The 12,951-nt window shown below is 38.9% G+C and overlaps 1 protein-coding gene across 1 annotated transcript in view; it reads left to right on the forward strand.

Annotated features, from left to right (window-relative positions):
• Positions 1-12,951, forward strand: part of KIAA1598 (KIAA1598 ortholog) — a 55,853-nt gene that overhangs the window by 23,064 nt on the left and 19,838 nt on the right. The window contains exons 8-9 of the mRNA XM_010564708.1: positions 9,324-9,470; positions 10,788-10,941. Of these exons, the coding sequence (XP_010563010.1) occupies positions 9,324-9,470; positions 10,788-10,941 (301 nt within the window). The remainder of the gene's footprint in view (positions 1-9,323; positions 9,471-10,787; positions 10,942-12,951) is intronic.

The raw sequence follows: 12,951 nt of genomic DNA on the forward strand, positions 1-12,951 counted from the left end.
TACAGGCATTTATTAGTGACCAAAGGTTGTTAAACAAAATATTGCCTATGTTTATTAAATATTCATTTGATTTTTTTTCAATATTGTTACCAGTCTGTGTTACAAAATATTACTTTATTGCAACTATTTTTAAATTTTAGGAAACCTGGATTTGTTCATTACCCATGCTTTTATGATAACTATTTTTATAATGCTTTTTTTTTTTTTAAACCTCCTGAGATTGTGCAGGCATTATTGTTTTATTAACGGTGTTTGTTGACTGTAATATCTGCAGAACTGTTATTTTCAGAAAACAAATTTCTAAGAATGTTCATTTAGCATGCATTATTACAGTATCTATCTTGCATCTCCTGCTGTTGCTTTGCTTTATCATCTGAAGTAAAGAACAATTATGTGCTTCTGTTCATTAACTGACAACAGAAGATTGTATGTAAAGGTCTTGCACCTCTCAGAAATGAGTAATATATAAATGCGTAGTTAGGCTGGTTTTCAGACCATAAAAGAGTATAATCTGATACTCTGGGACCAGATTGTTGCTTCGGTTTAGATTCATAACTGTAACATTTAGACACCTATACTTTTTGAAAGATGATATTTAAAGTACTTTTTATATTTGACTGATAGGCAAGCTGTTAAGTACAATGCCAAAGAAATGCTGATTATTTGCAAACAAGTACTTCTTGGTTTTTGTCTTTACTTCGTTGTTGTCTTTTCTGAAAATATGGGTCCCTGTTGTTACAGATTGACAGTGTAGCTCTTCAGTTGAGGCTCTTCATTCCATGAAGTTCTCCAGTCCAAAATGGAGCCATTAGAACAGTGAGCTTCAGGCCTGTGTTAGTCTTCCTTTTGTGTACCTACCTCTTTTCCTTTTGTATTATGCTATTCAGCACGATTTTTGGAAAGTTTTTAAAAATACAACAGCATGTGACAACAAAGGCATTGCTCAATTCTGTTTGGGGAACGAGTAGCATTTCAAATTACTTTAAAGTTCTATTATCATTGGCCTGGTTTCACACTTGATGGTGTCCTTTTGGTGACCTGAGACATTAGAGAGACAGGCTCTGGCCCACAACTGCATCCACAACAGCAAAGCTTTATGCTCGGGTGAAGTTGTATGAGCGTCCTCTCGCATGGATCATGCCGCAAGGTCGCAGCTGTGTTTTGAGAGCTGAGGTTTCGATGATGTGCTTACAGGAGCTGTTTGGATTATGCTAAAGATGTGCAGGAATTTTCTGCTTGCTTTCATCAGCCACATGTTTTCTCTGTCTCTATAAAATGTTTCTTGAAAAAACAAAAATCCTGCTGGATTTTTGCTTGGATTTTGCAGAAGCTGCAATAGTTGGTTGTGATAAGCTGTGCAATGTTGGGAGAAGGAATAGCTTTGAGTAAAGGTCAACACTGCACCTTCAATGCTTTGTGCTCGACTTGTTTGGAGCACTTTGAGAAAGGAAATAGGCTCCAAGTAGCGCGGGTGTCACCGCAGCGCCATGGCATAGACTTTAGAATGGCACGTCTTAGTGTTTCATATTTCTGTTTGTGACATCTCAAACAGCCTAGATGTGTCTTTTAGCTTACTGAAATATGGGCTTACTGCCTGTGGAGGGGCTTGCTTGGTGGTGGGCATGTTACCTTTCTAAGGGGCTGAGGTATCTGAAGCTTGCCTTCACGGGGGGAGTTGGCCCATGTGTTCAGATTGACCCTTTTCTCCATGCCTGGCTTCATCTTTTAGCTTTGCCCTCCTAGGGTTGCATCGCGGTTGCGATGGGAGGAGACCGGATCAGTGGCTGGTGCAGGCTGCTTTTTGAAGGGATGCCCTTGGCGTCCTGCCCTTCTGACAAGTGAGGAGGATTTGCCACAGAACGTGAGCAATTGGGAGTGCAGGTGTGATATATGGATGATGGGCGGGTGAGCGTGTGTGCAGAAGCGAACGCAGATGGGAGGGAGAGGAAAGACAAGGAGCAAGAGAGGGAGGGAGCAAGCACATATAGGAGTGAGCGAACACTTGAAAATCAGAGCTTTTGATTTAAAAAAAAAAATCCCATACAGCTTTAATTATAGTCATGCTGCTGGCACCACCATAATATATATTTAATTAATCAAAAATGATCCAACTTCAAACATTAGAATTCGTGCTCTTTAGAGGTTCTAAAGAAACTGAGTAAATATTGTCAGCCGTGGTGTGGAGAGGGGGAAGGAAAAAGAAAGAGGGTTTGAAGTGAGTCACAATCCATTGTGAAAGGTACAGGAATCTGCATAAAATAAATAGAGTGTATAAGGGGTGGGGGCATGGAAAAATCTGTACCTACCTGAATAAAACAGGGTTGTTAACAGAGGAATCTTGGCAAGCTTTACCAGAATTCTAGTGTCATGTTTTAAGAGACACTTTAAGATCTCTCAGCTCTTTGTGGAGCAGTTTATAAGTAAAACAAAGGAAGGCAGAGAGTATCTTGAAGGCCATCGCAGTAATGTAGAGGCTAGCCCTGAAAAGCACTCTTCCACAAAGATGAGCAAAATACAATACATACAGCCAAAGCAAGCCAAAAGGGGAGGAACACAGTGAGAGAAGTGAATTGAAAGTCTTAGCAATGTAAAAATCCCAGGAGTTTAACAAAATAATCTGGCATAAAAGGTTTATTAAGCATACATCCTGCCTTGCAACAATATTTTGTAAAGTGAACAGTTTATTACTGTCGTGTGCGCTGGCATGGAGACAACCCCTGCACCTAAAGTTACTCTGGAAACCTCCCGGAGAAGAGGCAGTGTGCTCTCAAAGTTAGTACTGAGCTATTGTTTTCTATCCTCTGTGTCCTGGATAAATAGAAATGAAGTGTCAAACTGCTGAGCAGGTTTGCTGGGGTTCCTCTCACTTTTGAGGCTAGCATAGGCTTTTTCTCAAAACACACAACTGGAAAAAAAACCAGAAGGGTTTCCCAAGTGTTTATGGTTATCTGTAGAATAGTTTGTGGTTTGAGAGTTTGAAAGGCTGCGTTCAAAGGAACTGTGATCCAGATGGATTAAAAAAATCTATGATATCTGTAATGTGCATTGTTCACCTTTTCCTTGACTTTCCCTCTAATTCTCAACACTTACACATTCATTAAAACAGCATACCATGCCTGTGTCTGTGTTTCTAAGTGACTATTACACAACATCATCTTTGCATGTAACTTGTTTACCTCAAAATGCCTGCATCCTGTGCCTGGGCCAGTGCACAGCTGATGTTACTTAATCTGGGACTGAATCTTCCCTTATTGAAAGATAAAAGGTGTCTAACATTTTATAAGACTTAAGAAAAATTATTGTCATTCTTAACAGATGTGTGCGCTACTCATGAGGTTGTGTGCGATGGATTTGGTTATCTCGATGACATGAGCTCCCAAAGAACTCTTCCTCAGATGCATTTGTGACCTTTTGGGTTAATTTGTGAGGACTTTTGCATAAACATTCTACATCTGTGAGTGGATACTGCAAAACCAGCACTCATGGAGCAACTCAGTGCTTGCAAGTACCACACTCTGTGCATTACCAAGGATAGTTCAACAGCAACTGGTATCTGCAGATAATTAATTTGCAGTCCAGCTGACTGAACTGGACATAATAATTAAAGAGACATGATAAGCGGTTAGTACCTGAATTCTCCTGAGCTTGAATGTTACCACTTTTGAAGCATGATGTAACACTAATATGTTTCATCAAGCTTTTTCCCAAGAACAGGCTTCTGAAACAGTAACAGAGGTATGCTCTGGGAAACTATCCCTTTGGTCTCTCTCTCTTTTTTTTCCTTTCTCTTTTTTGTTCAGGCAATTAATCTATTGGGGAAAAAAAGTAAAGAGGTTTCCTCCTTTTTCATGTGGTATATGATCTATTGCTGAATATATTAGATGGTGTCTAAATGCTGTAAGGCTGTGAGCGTTAGAGAATGTATCACTATATTTCTACCAAGAAAACAGTTAACTGCAGGAAATGAAGAAATAAGTAAAAATAGATATATTTTTTTTTTCCCTTTATTGTGGGCCTTGGGCAGTTATGCCTCATAAGTGAAGAATGAGTGCCATAGTTTGAAAAACCCTATTGTACAGGACAGGCTGGTAAAATAAATAATACTGTGTTTTTAAGGAAGGCACAATGCTGATGGGGATTCAGTTTTCTCACACTCAAAACACATGGTCCAAACACCTCTGTGGTGAGAAGCAAATGATGGACAAGAAGTAGGGTTAACTCATCTACTCCAGTTCCCCCATTCTGAGTAAACTAGACCTCTTCTTTTGAGCCACAGAACTTCTGAATGCTACGTCCTGTAGCTCTTTAGAAATAGTCCCTTTAGAAGTTGTCTGGCAGTTAGCAAAATAACTAAAGCAACTATTATATCTTTATTAGTCTAAAATTGATGCAGGTCTTAACAAAAACTATTAACCATAAAATACTATGAATCACCTAGAGAGAGAGGAGTGAGTGTTGGCTGTCCATTACTGTGCATATGTCCTTTTTCATGATCATGTTGCTCAGTTTTCTGTGGAAGTTTGAAAATCCAGCTAGGGTTAGTCTTTGAATCTTTGGCTTCTCTGAAGGAGGAAGTCTATGAAGGTCATAGCACATTGTCAGAAATGCATTGCTCTGGTTTTCCATACTTCACTTGGGGGTTGGTTTTTTTTTCTTTGTTAGAGTCTTGTCCTATGCCCTCCATACCCTTGATACTAGCCGTTTGGGTAGTCTTCTCTTTCTGTCTAACATCACATGACAGTTACTTTCCATAGAAGCAGTTCCCAGGCGGGGAAGAATATAAGCACCAGATAAAAAATTTTTAGATCAAGAGTAATGCCACATGCACTTAGAATTCAGGTTGTGCTGAAGTAAGTTTTCTGGATTGTGTCCTAACTGCAGAACCCATTTATTTGTTGTAGCTTTTTTTCCTGAGTAGCGCTTCAGACACCTATGAACCCACTAAACTGCAAGGGATTTGTAACTCATACGAGGCTGATACCATTGATGTGCAGCTTTGAGCCTGAGTGTAGAGAGAGCATTTCTAGTTCAATGTCCAAACTATGGGTGTGTTTCTTAATGTGTTTTAATAAGATACATCTGTTTCTCAACTCTTGTATCAAAAAAAAACCACTAGCCATTGTTTCCTGCTGTAATATTTATATGCAGTGAAGCTCAGAAGCCCAGGTGTACAGTAATAATACAGTACAGTTAAGTTAATATAAATAAAATATAGTACAGTACAGGTAAACAGTTAGAAGTTAGAGTTTATATATATAATTTTCCTGATTAGTCATTGAACTAAAATCCACACCTGGATTTATATTTTAAACTGAGTACCTCCTGAATTTGAAGCCACTTAGTGCCCTTTCAAGCCATAATCGGACAAGATCACTCTGTCCCCCCCATCACATAAAATCCTTCAAACAGCCTGTTCTTTTGGGGAGATAAAAGTACCTTGACCCTACCTCTGTTGAGACTTATTTCAGGTCTGAACACAAGACTATAATGCCTCAGGGTACACATAATGCAATAGATATCAGCTCCTGTAAACTAAGACAAATATAAATGAGTGAGTTACCACTCCATAAAGATTTCTCACTAGGATGTGGAGGGGATGGACCAGTGCTGCCAAGGATTGAAATCAGGACCAACTGCTCAGTTGATTGATCGTCTCTTTTCTGTTTGAGACTTCCGAAGTTTGACTCTGCCTTGCTACATACCGTTTCTTATTCTATTCATAGTGGGCAGCATTTGCCACTGATTTTTATTTTACTTTATGCAGCCAATGATTACCTCATTATAAGAGTGCTACTGTGTTGAGACATTCTTCCCCCTTCAAGCTGTAGCTAAGACAAAAAAGTTATTCTACAGAGTGAGTACCCAAATGATGTGTAGATGGAAATGTAGCAAGATACGGACATCAAAGCATTTCCTTTGGCCTCATTTTGCTCCTGGGAGAGAAGTTAGTTGGAAAGCATCCAGTTATACCCTGAACGCTACTTGAACGACGATCGAAGTTCCCAGGGACTTGACACTAACAGAGTTGCTTTCTAAGTTTTTTAATGAGGAAGAATTCCTTTTTCAGCTCTGGTGTAAACAAAAAACAGCTGCAGTGAATGCTCTGTATGGTAATGGTTAGAGCAAGGGTCTGAGAATGAGGTGTGGCCCCATTAAGGTCAAGGGAAAAACTTCTGTTATTTTCAGGATTTCGCCCCCTTCTCTTTCCCCGTCCCCAGTTCTTGTGCAAACTCTGCTGATGGAAAGTGGCCGAGTCCCAGATTTCCTGCACTTTGGAGCTTCTGTCTGTAAACTCAAGAGGAAAATAGACGTAGCTGGTTTGCACAACACTTGGAGATTTTCTAAATGAAAATGGTATATGTAAGCAAACTGTTGTCCTTTGTGATCTGCCTTTGGTTTCAGTAGATTCCTACAGCATTGCCTTACGTTTCTAGCATTGATTGGGATACTCTGCAGATAATTGTCTAGCAGGTGGTAAAGTCGGAACTAATCCATCAATGGGTTAAATTCCACCTAGTCCAAATAATCCTGTTAGTAGCTGTTTTGCCCTTTCAGCAGTCACTTTAATTAATATTCAGGGTTGTGCAGGCAGCCAGGTTTCTGCCCTGCTGAAGCAGGAATTGTTTTTTAAATTTTAAATTAGAATTAATTTTGAAGGGTCTTTTTTGTACCGTGTCAAACACACAGAGCAACCTCTCAAAAACTTGCAATCAGTTTATCACCAGCTTGCTTTCTGCTTTATCTACCACTACCGTCTTGTCTAGTTTTGTCCCTTCCATTTGGAATATGCTAGTACTTCAAGGACATGTGTGAGTAACTTCTGAAATGGATGGGACTCCGCATGAGAAATTGATTCCCATGTGTCTAATTACAGCATTGTTATAAGCAACAAGATTTTTTTTGTGGTGCAGAAGACACTTCCACGTATATTGTAAGCAGGAACATATTTGCAATATCATGAAAGCAATTTATAAAGCTAATTGAAAATGCAGGGCTTCATGTGGAAACTTCTGAATGAAAAGGTTTTCACCCAAGTCTTCAAAAGGATTTTTTTTCATTTTGTTGCAGAAGAGCATGAAACAAAGTGAATATGAATTTTCTACATTTGGTGAAGTATCTGCTCAAGTTGAAGAAATCAGGTTGCTCTACTTGATTTCTTCTTGTTTCAGCAGCTTTCTGCTCACTCAGGATGGAATAATTCGGTTCTGTTGGTTTTAGTGGCAAAAACTCAGGGAGCAAAAATCTGGAATTATCACCTCAAACTATTTTTCAGATTCCAAAAAAATGAAACCCAAGTTCTCACTTTGCTTTGAAGGTTCACAGTAGGTAAACTGCGATGTTTGCCAAAGGTGGCTTTGAGGGAGATGTTATTTCTGTCAGGGTTAAATAACTTTTGACTGACTTAACAGGAAAGCAGGAGGCTTTAAGACAGTATTGAGTTCTTTAGCAGTGATTTAGAGGCCTTTCTAAAGTATGATGTTTCAAAGATGCTGTTTCTTTTAAGAAGATAAAATGTTAAACAAGTAGATGATTTGCAGTACAAAGGCAAATCTTTATGGGTTGGGGTGGGTAGCTTTGATTCTGAACTTCTCTTGCCTTTGAATTGTTTTTGCCACAACCCTACTAGTGTAAGGTAACACAAGCATAATTGGTTTGACTGGCAAAATTTTGGGACAGGGAGCTGATGTCCGGCACACATTTGCACCACGCCACAGTGGCCTGTGTATTGTCATAAATTTGTTTTTGTTTGTTTTATAACGAAGTATAGTACTAGAGCCTGTATTCATCATTTCCTCTTCATCGAATACTTCCAGTCCTTTCTTGCCTACCCCCATGTCACAGCTTTACCCAGTGAAGTGTTCATTGTAGGTTTTATTAGCTTAAGGCCGCATCAATTGACTCTTCTTGGCACGCAGGGTCAAGCAGGCTGCGTTGTGAGTTAAAAGTTCAGCACAGTCAGCAGGCTTCTCGGTCTGTATGTACGGCTAGAGAGAGAGTTCCTTGCTCGAAGACTCAGTTGAAGTGTCCGTGCAAAGCACTGGGTGGAATGCTTGCCATGAAACTGCAACAGCTGATATTTCTTTAAAATCCAATTGTATTAAAAAAAAAATTAAAAAATTAGCATAGCATTGCAGTAGCACCAGACAGGAAGAAACCATATGTTGTATCTGTAATTTTGGTTTGTGAATAAATAGTGTGGGAACCTGAAAAGATCTCATGGAACTTTTGTATTTCTAATTATTCTTAAAATATCTTTTTGCTTTTGCTGTTCTATACAATGGTGTTTTTACAGTCTGAGGGAGTGTCTGCATTCTCAGGCTGTTCTCTGTTCTCCTGCCATAAGTGGCATGCTTTGCTGACCTGTGCATACTCATCTGAAACCTCAGCATGACCCAATCCCTGTTTCTGCTGTAAGAATAGGCACAGCTGAGTTTGTCAAGAGTGGAAGCCCCTGTTGCCTGGGGGGGGAACACTCTACCTGAAAGAGATGTCAAGATGCAGAATAAATTCACTAGGAATTTTTTTTGGCAGGAAGCAATCTTTTTTTTCTTCATTCTTAAACAGTCTGGAAGGAACATACCTCTCATGGAAACTGCATGTGCTGACATCCTCTGCACTTCTTAGGTGAAGCCTAGAGAAATGTGTGATATTTTTATCAGTGTCAAGTCTCTAGAATTTTTGATTAATTTTTTTTATCCCCTAACGTATCCCTTCCCCACATCAAAAATATAACTGGGGAAGAGGAAAGAACACAAGGATCAGCTAAAAGGCTGAAATTGCCCTGAAATGCCTTTTCCTGGGGCAAGTGCATACACTGATGACACAAACACGAACTGAAATTCATTTCCTGAAGACTCTCCATCATTCACATATCCAGGTAACCCTCAAATAAATGGGCTTTAAGCTAAGGTTTGCAGACGTGTTTGAGGAGGTAGCCTGTGAATTCCTAGGCGTTTTTTCCTCCACCTAGAGTTCTTTTAATCTCTCCAGAGCTCCCAGAATAGAGATCAGATTGTTCCCATTTACAGGAAACAAAATTCAGAGATGCATTCAAATTGAGTGCCACTAACATGTGGGTAATTGAGGTGTAGCAGTGGGTGATTCTCTTGGCAGACACCTGGTTCTTTTCAGTGTGAGCTTAGCTCTTGTAATTTTTACCTCAAACTTCCTTTCCTTTTCATTCTCACCTTCTTCCTCACTATCCCTACCATATTAACATGATGTTAATTTCTTCATTTTCTTTCCAAGTGCTATTTTTTCCAGGATAGCATTAGACTGTGCTTAAGTATTGTTTTTGTTGTGGGTGGGTTTTGTTTTGGCAGATGTTTATTGAACAAAACAAGATGAAAAGGCAAAGTCAGTTGCTTCTGCAAAATTCTGCTCCTGATCAACAGCTTTTGAAGGCTTTGGATGACAATGCTAAGCTAACCCACACATTAGAAGAAGAGAGGCTTCAACACCAACAAAAGGTAAAACAGGATTACTTTTCATCTCGTGCAGAAGTCTGAAAGCCTCGTGATTTTAAGGAGTATCATGTATTTGTTATGTTCAGAATTATTTGAAATCTTGTCCCCCATAAGAGTTTGCAATCTAAAAACTAAACTTCAGACGAGATTGTGATTTCCTTCTTCTGGGTCACTGGTAAGACATGAGTACAAAACCTGAAGGTTTTTCAGCCTGAAGGCTCTGGTTTAGGTAAGTATTTTATTCCAGATGCCAGTAAAGTGCAATTACAAGCATTAAGTCAAGTTCCATTAAGTGAAGAAGAGATGACAGGAGAATATTTTGGACGTTGAGTACTGTAAAGGGTGTTTTTTGGGGATAAGCTAAGAAGACCAGGAGGTGAGAGGTAGGCAGTTCACATTAGTAGCCTGGTCACTTGTTAAAGAAATGCATGAGGAAGAGCCAGACACACTGGAGCAGGGAAATGTTAGGTGAATGCTGCAAAGTGGTGTGATAGGATCTGAAGTGCTAGGATCTAAACAAATACATTCCTTGAAACTGGACTAGGTCAATCTCTAACTAGGAGAAAACACCATTGCTTCACATGAAAGCTTGAAAATGAGTTTTCCCTTAGCTGTGAGGCCTGTTCTTAAAACTCTGGTAATAGAGTAATGCTAGGAATAAGTAGACAGTTCCTGTATTTTCATCAATGCAGCCATACTAAGACTATAGGTAATCTCACATGCTTCTGAATGAGTATTTTGGAAGAATAATTGCTGGTTCATAGAAAACCTCTGCATCTTTGGCTCCTTGAAGTCTAGAGCAAAATGTATATATTTAGGGAGTTGGGAAGTGATTGCCACTCTGCACCTCAATGCTGCCTCTAAACTTGATCTTCCATAATTCACCCACTGGCATCTGCATGAGTTGAGACAAGGGGGTTTAAATAACCAGCCTGTCAGTGGAAGCAGTCAGTAAGAGAACAAAAATGTCAATGTTCTTGTGCTTCAGATGAAGAAACGTTCTGAATTTAAATTCTAATTATGTGATAAAAACTCTATAAAAAGAAAAAAGGGAACATCTTATAGCTTTAAGTACTTTGGAGCTAAAGATGTATTCTAAAGAAGAGATAAAACAAGTTAGGATCATAACAGAAAATTCTGACATCTTTCAGAAAAATCTGTCCAGCTCTCATTCAAAAATTGTCCTCTTTCTGGGACTTGTAGTTCACTCCTATAGTATAACATCATGGTTTTGGGAATAACTGTGCCTAATGGATTATTTGTCAAAAGAAAGGACAGAAAATACGTTTTATTGTAATGAATGCTGTTTGCCAACTGCAGATCAAAGAATTGGAAGAGCAGCTAGAGAATCAAGCACTGCATAAGGAGATTAGTCGTCTTAAACAGCAACTAGAACTTTTGGAAGAAGATAAAAAAGAACTAGAGCTCAAGTGTCAGAACTCAGAAGAAAAAGCTAGAGACCTAAAGCATTCAGGTAAAATCATGTAATAACTTTCATTTTAGATGTGCAGCTGGGGGGATGCGAGTGGTGCATGTCTAATCGAATTATACATGTTATGTTTGAGACCCCAGAAGCAACAGCTTTTGTGTAGCTGAGATCCAGACCTGTGCTTCACAAGACAAAGTACAGCCACAGAACAGTTGTGTCCAGAATGTGTGTGAGAGAATAACCTTGTAAAACTTCCATAAGGTATAAAAATAATGTTGTTAGATTGCCCCGAGATGGATCGATACATGTGAGTGGGTTTCCATGTGAAAGACACAATCCTTCATATTCAGTCAAAATGTATTCTTACCGAGTTTTAAAAATAAGTAAAATGGGATAACTCTGCTCTTCTTTTTTTTTTTTTTTTTTGCAAAGATGCACAGTGATTTATCAGACTGTGGAGACTACATTGTATGAATTGTACAAAAACATCCCATAATTATCAAGCTACCTAACCATTTAATAGTCTTGCAATAGAAGACACCAGTGAAAATAAAGACATGATTTAGCCCTTCATATTGACATGTGAGAAAACAATTTCTGCTGATGTGAGAGGGTCTGGGGGAGTGTTTTGTTTTTTTTTTTTTTAAACAGATATTTAGAAGGGTAAGTACTGCCTTCAGAGCCCTACAAAAGGAGTTAGCCAAACAAATCCGGTGAGCTTTTATGGCTCATATCCATAAGAATTACACATCTAAATCTCTTACTTGTAGTCAAATATTTTGTTCCATGTCAAGTGACTGAAAGGAAAGAAACAGTCTTGCTAGCTACTGTGTGTGTCTGTCTCAAAGATTTAAACTAATGCCCAAAGAATTTGGGCAGAAAAGATTCACAGAGTATTTAGGAGGGATTTTGTTGCAGTGCAGGTGTTCATACAGTTATTGCTGTCAGGATGGTGCCTGGCTTGTCTGCATCCTATCTATTGAATGAGGAAATTTCTGACCGAATGCTCTTTATTTAAAATTGCCTTTAAAAAGGGCCACTGGTGTGTATGGCCTCGCTATAGAGAATGTTGGTTAAGTATTTCCATGTGCCTTTGCTTTCAGTCCTTGTTCAGCTCAGGGTCTAAGCAGGTGCTAGTTTTAAGTATGATACCTGGTCAGAGAAGCATCTGAGCCCCCCTCAGAGGAGGCCAAAGTCCCTATCCTTAGTTAAGACTCCACGTATAGCCATGCTTTTCCGAAACATGTTCTTAAGAGCAGGATTATCTTTAAGCTTGTTAGCAGTCTTGCTTGGAACTGCTTTGTGTTAGAGTTTCCCATTACCTAGCCTTAAAAATATGCCTAGGCAGCACATGAGTTCTCTTCAGCTGCCTTGGAAAAAAATCTAACCTTCAGAGCAGATTCTTTCCTTCCAGGCTTATTTGTCCTTCATAAGGAATTTATCAGCATAAAGATTGTACCTGGAATTTAAACTCACTCAGTTGATTATTTTTTTTTTCCTTTTTAAATTTAAAAATAAATGTTAAAGATTGTAATTTTAATTTGAATCCATCATTACGAGAACAAAGAACCAGATCTACTTTGGAAATCATATTCTGTACTTCTGCCATAATTCGCACTGTGTTCAGAACAATTGCTAAGAATTTTTGTAACCTAAAGACATTTAAGACTTTTTTTTCCCTCTGTTTCTACCCTTCCCCAGTTAATTGCCTTTGACAACATTTCAGGTGCAGGAAAGTAATTTCGACATTTTAGATCTGACACAAACACAGGAGAGAAAGAATCCATTCTGCCCACTGCTTGGTTTTGACCATTTTTATGGGGAAAACCCACACCATCAGCAAGACAGAGATAAGTGTGGAAGCTGAAATTGTTCTATTTCTTTCATCTCTTGTTAGTTCATTCTCAAATAGACCATTGCAGGAATGCGATAAACTTTTCCCTACTTTATCATTTTATATGAAGAATCCTGTAGGAGGGAGAGTGTCATTTTAGTTTCAAAAGTAACTTAGGTTGGAGATAAACTGGTTTAATGAGAATCCTGTGCATCTAGGAC

This window comes from Haliaeetus leucocephalus, unplaced genomic scaffold (assembly GCF_000737465.1).
Source record: "Haliaeetus leucocephalus isolate CR32 unplaced genomic scaffold, Haliaeetus_leucocephalus-4.0 Scaffold184, whole genome shotgun sequence".
NCBI lineage: Eukaryota > Metazoa > Chordata > Aves > Accipitriformes > Accipitridae > Haliaeetus > Haliaeetus leucocephalus.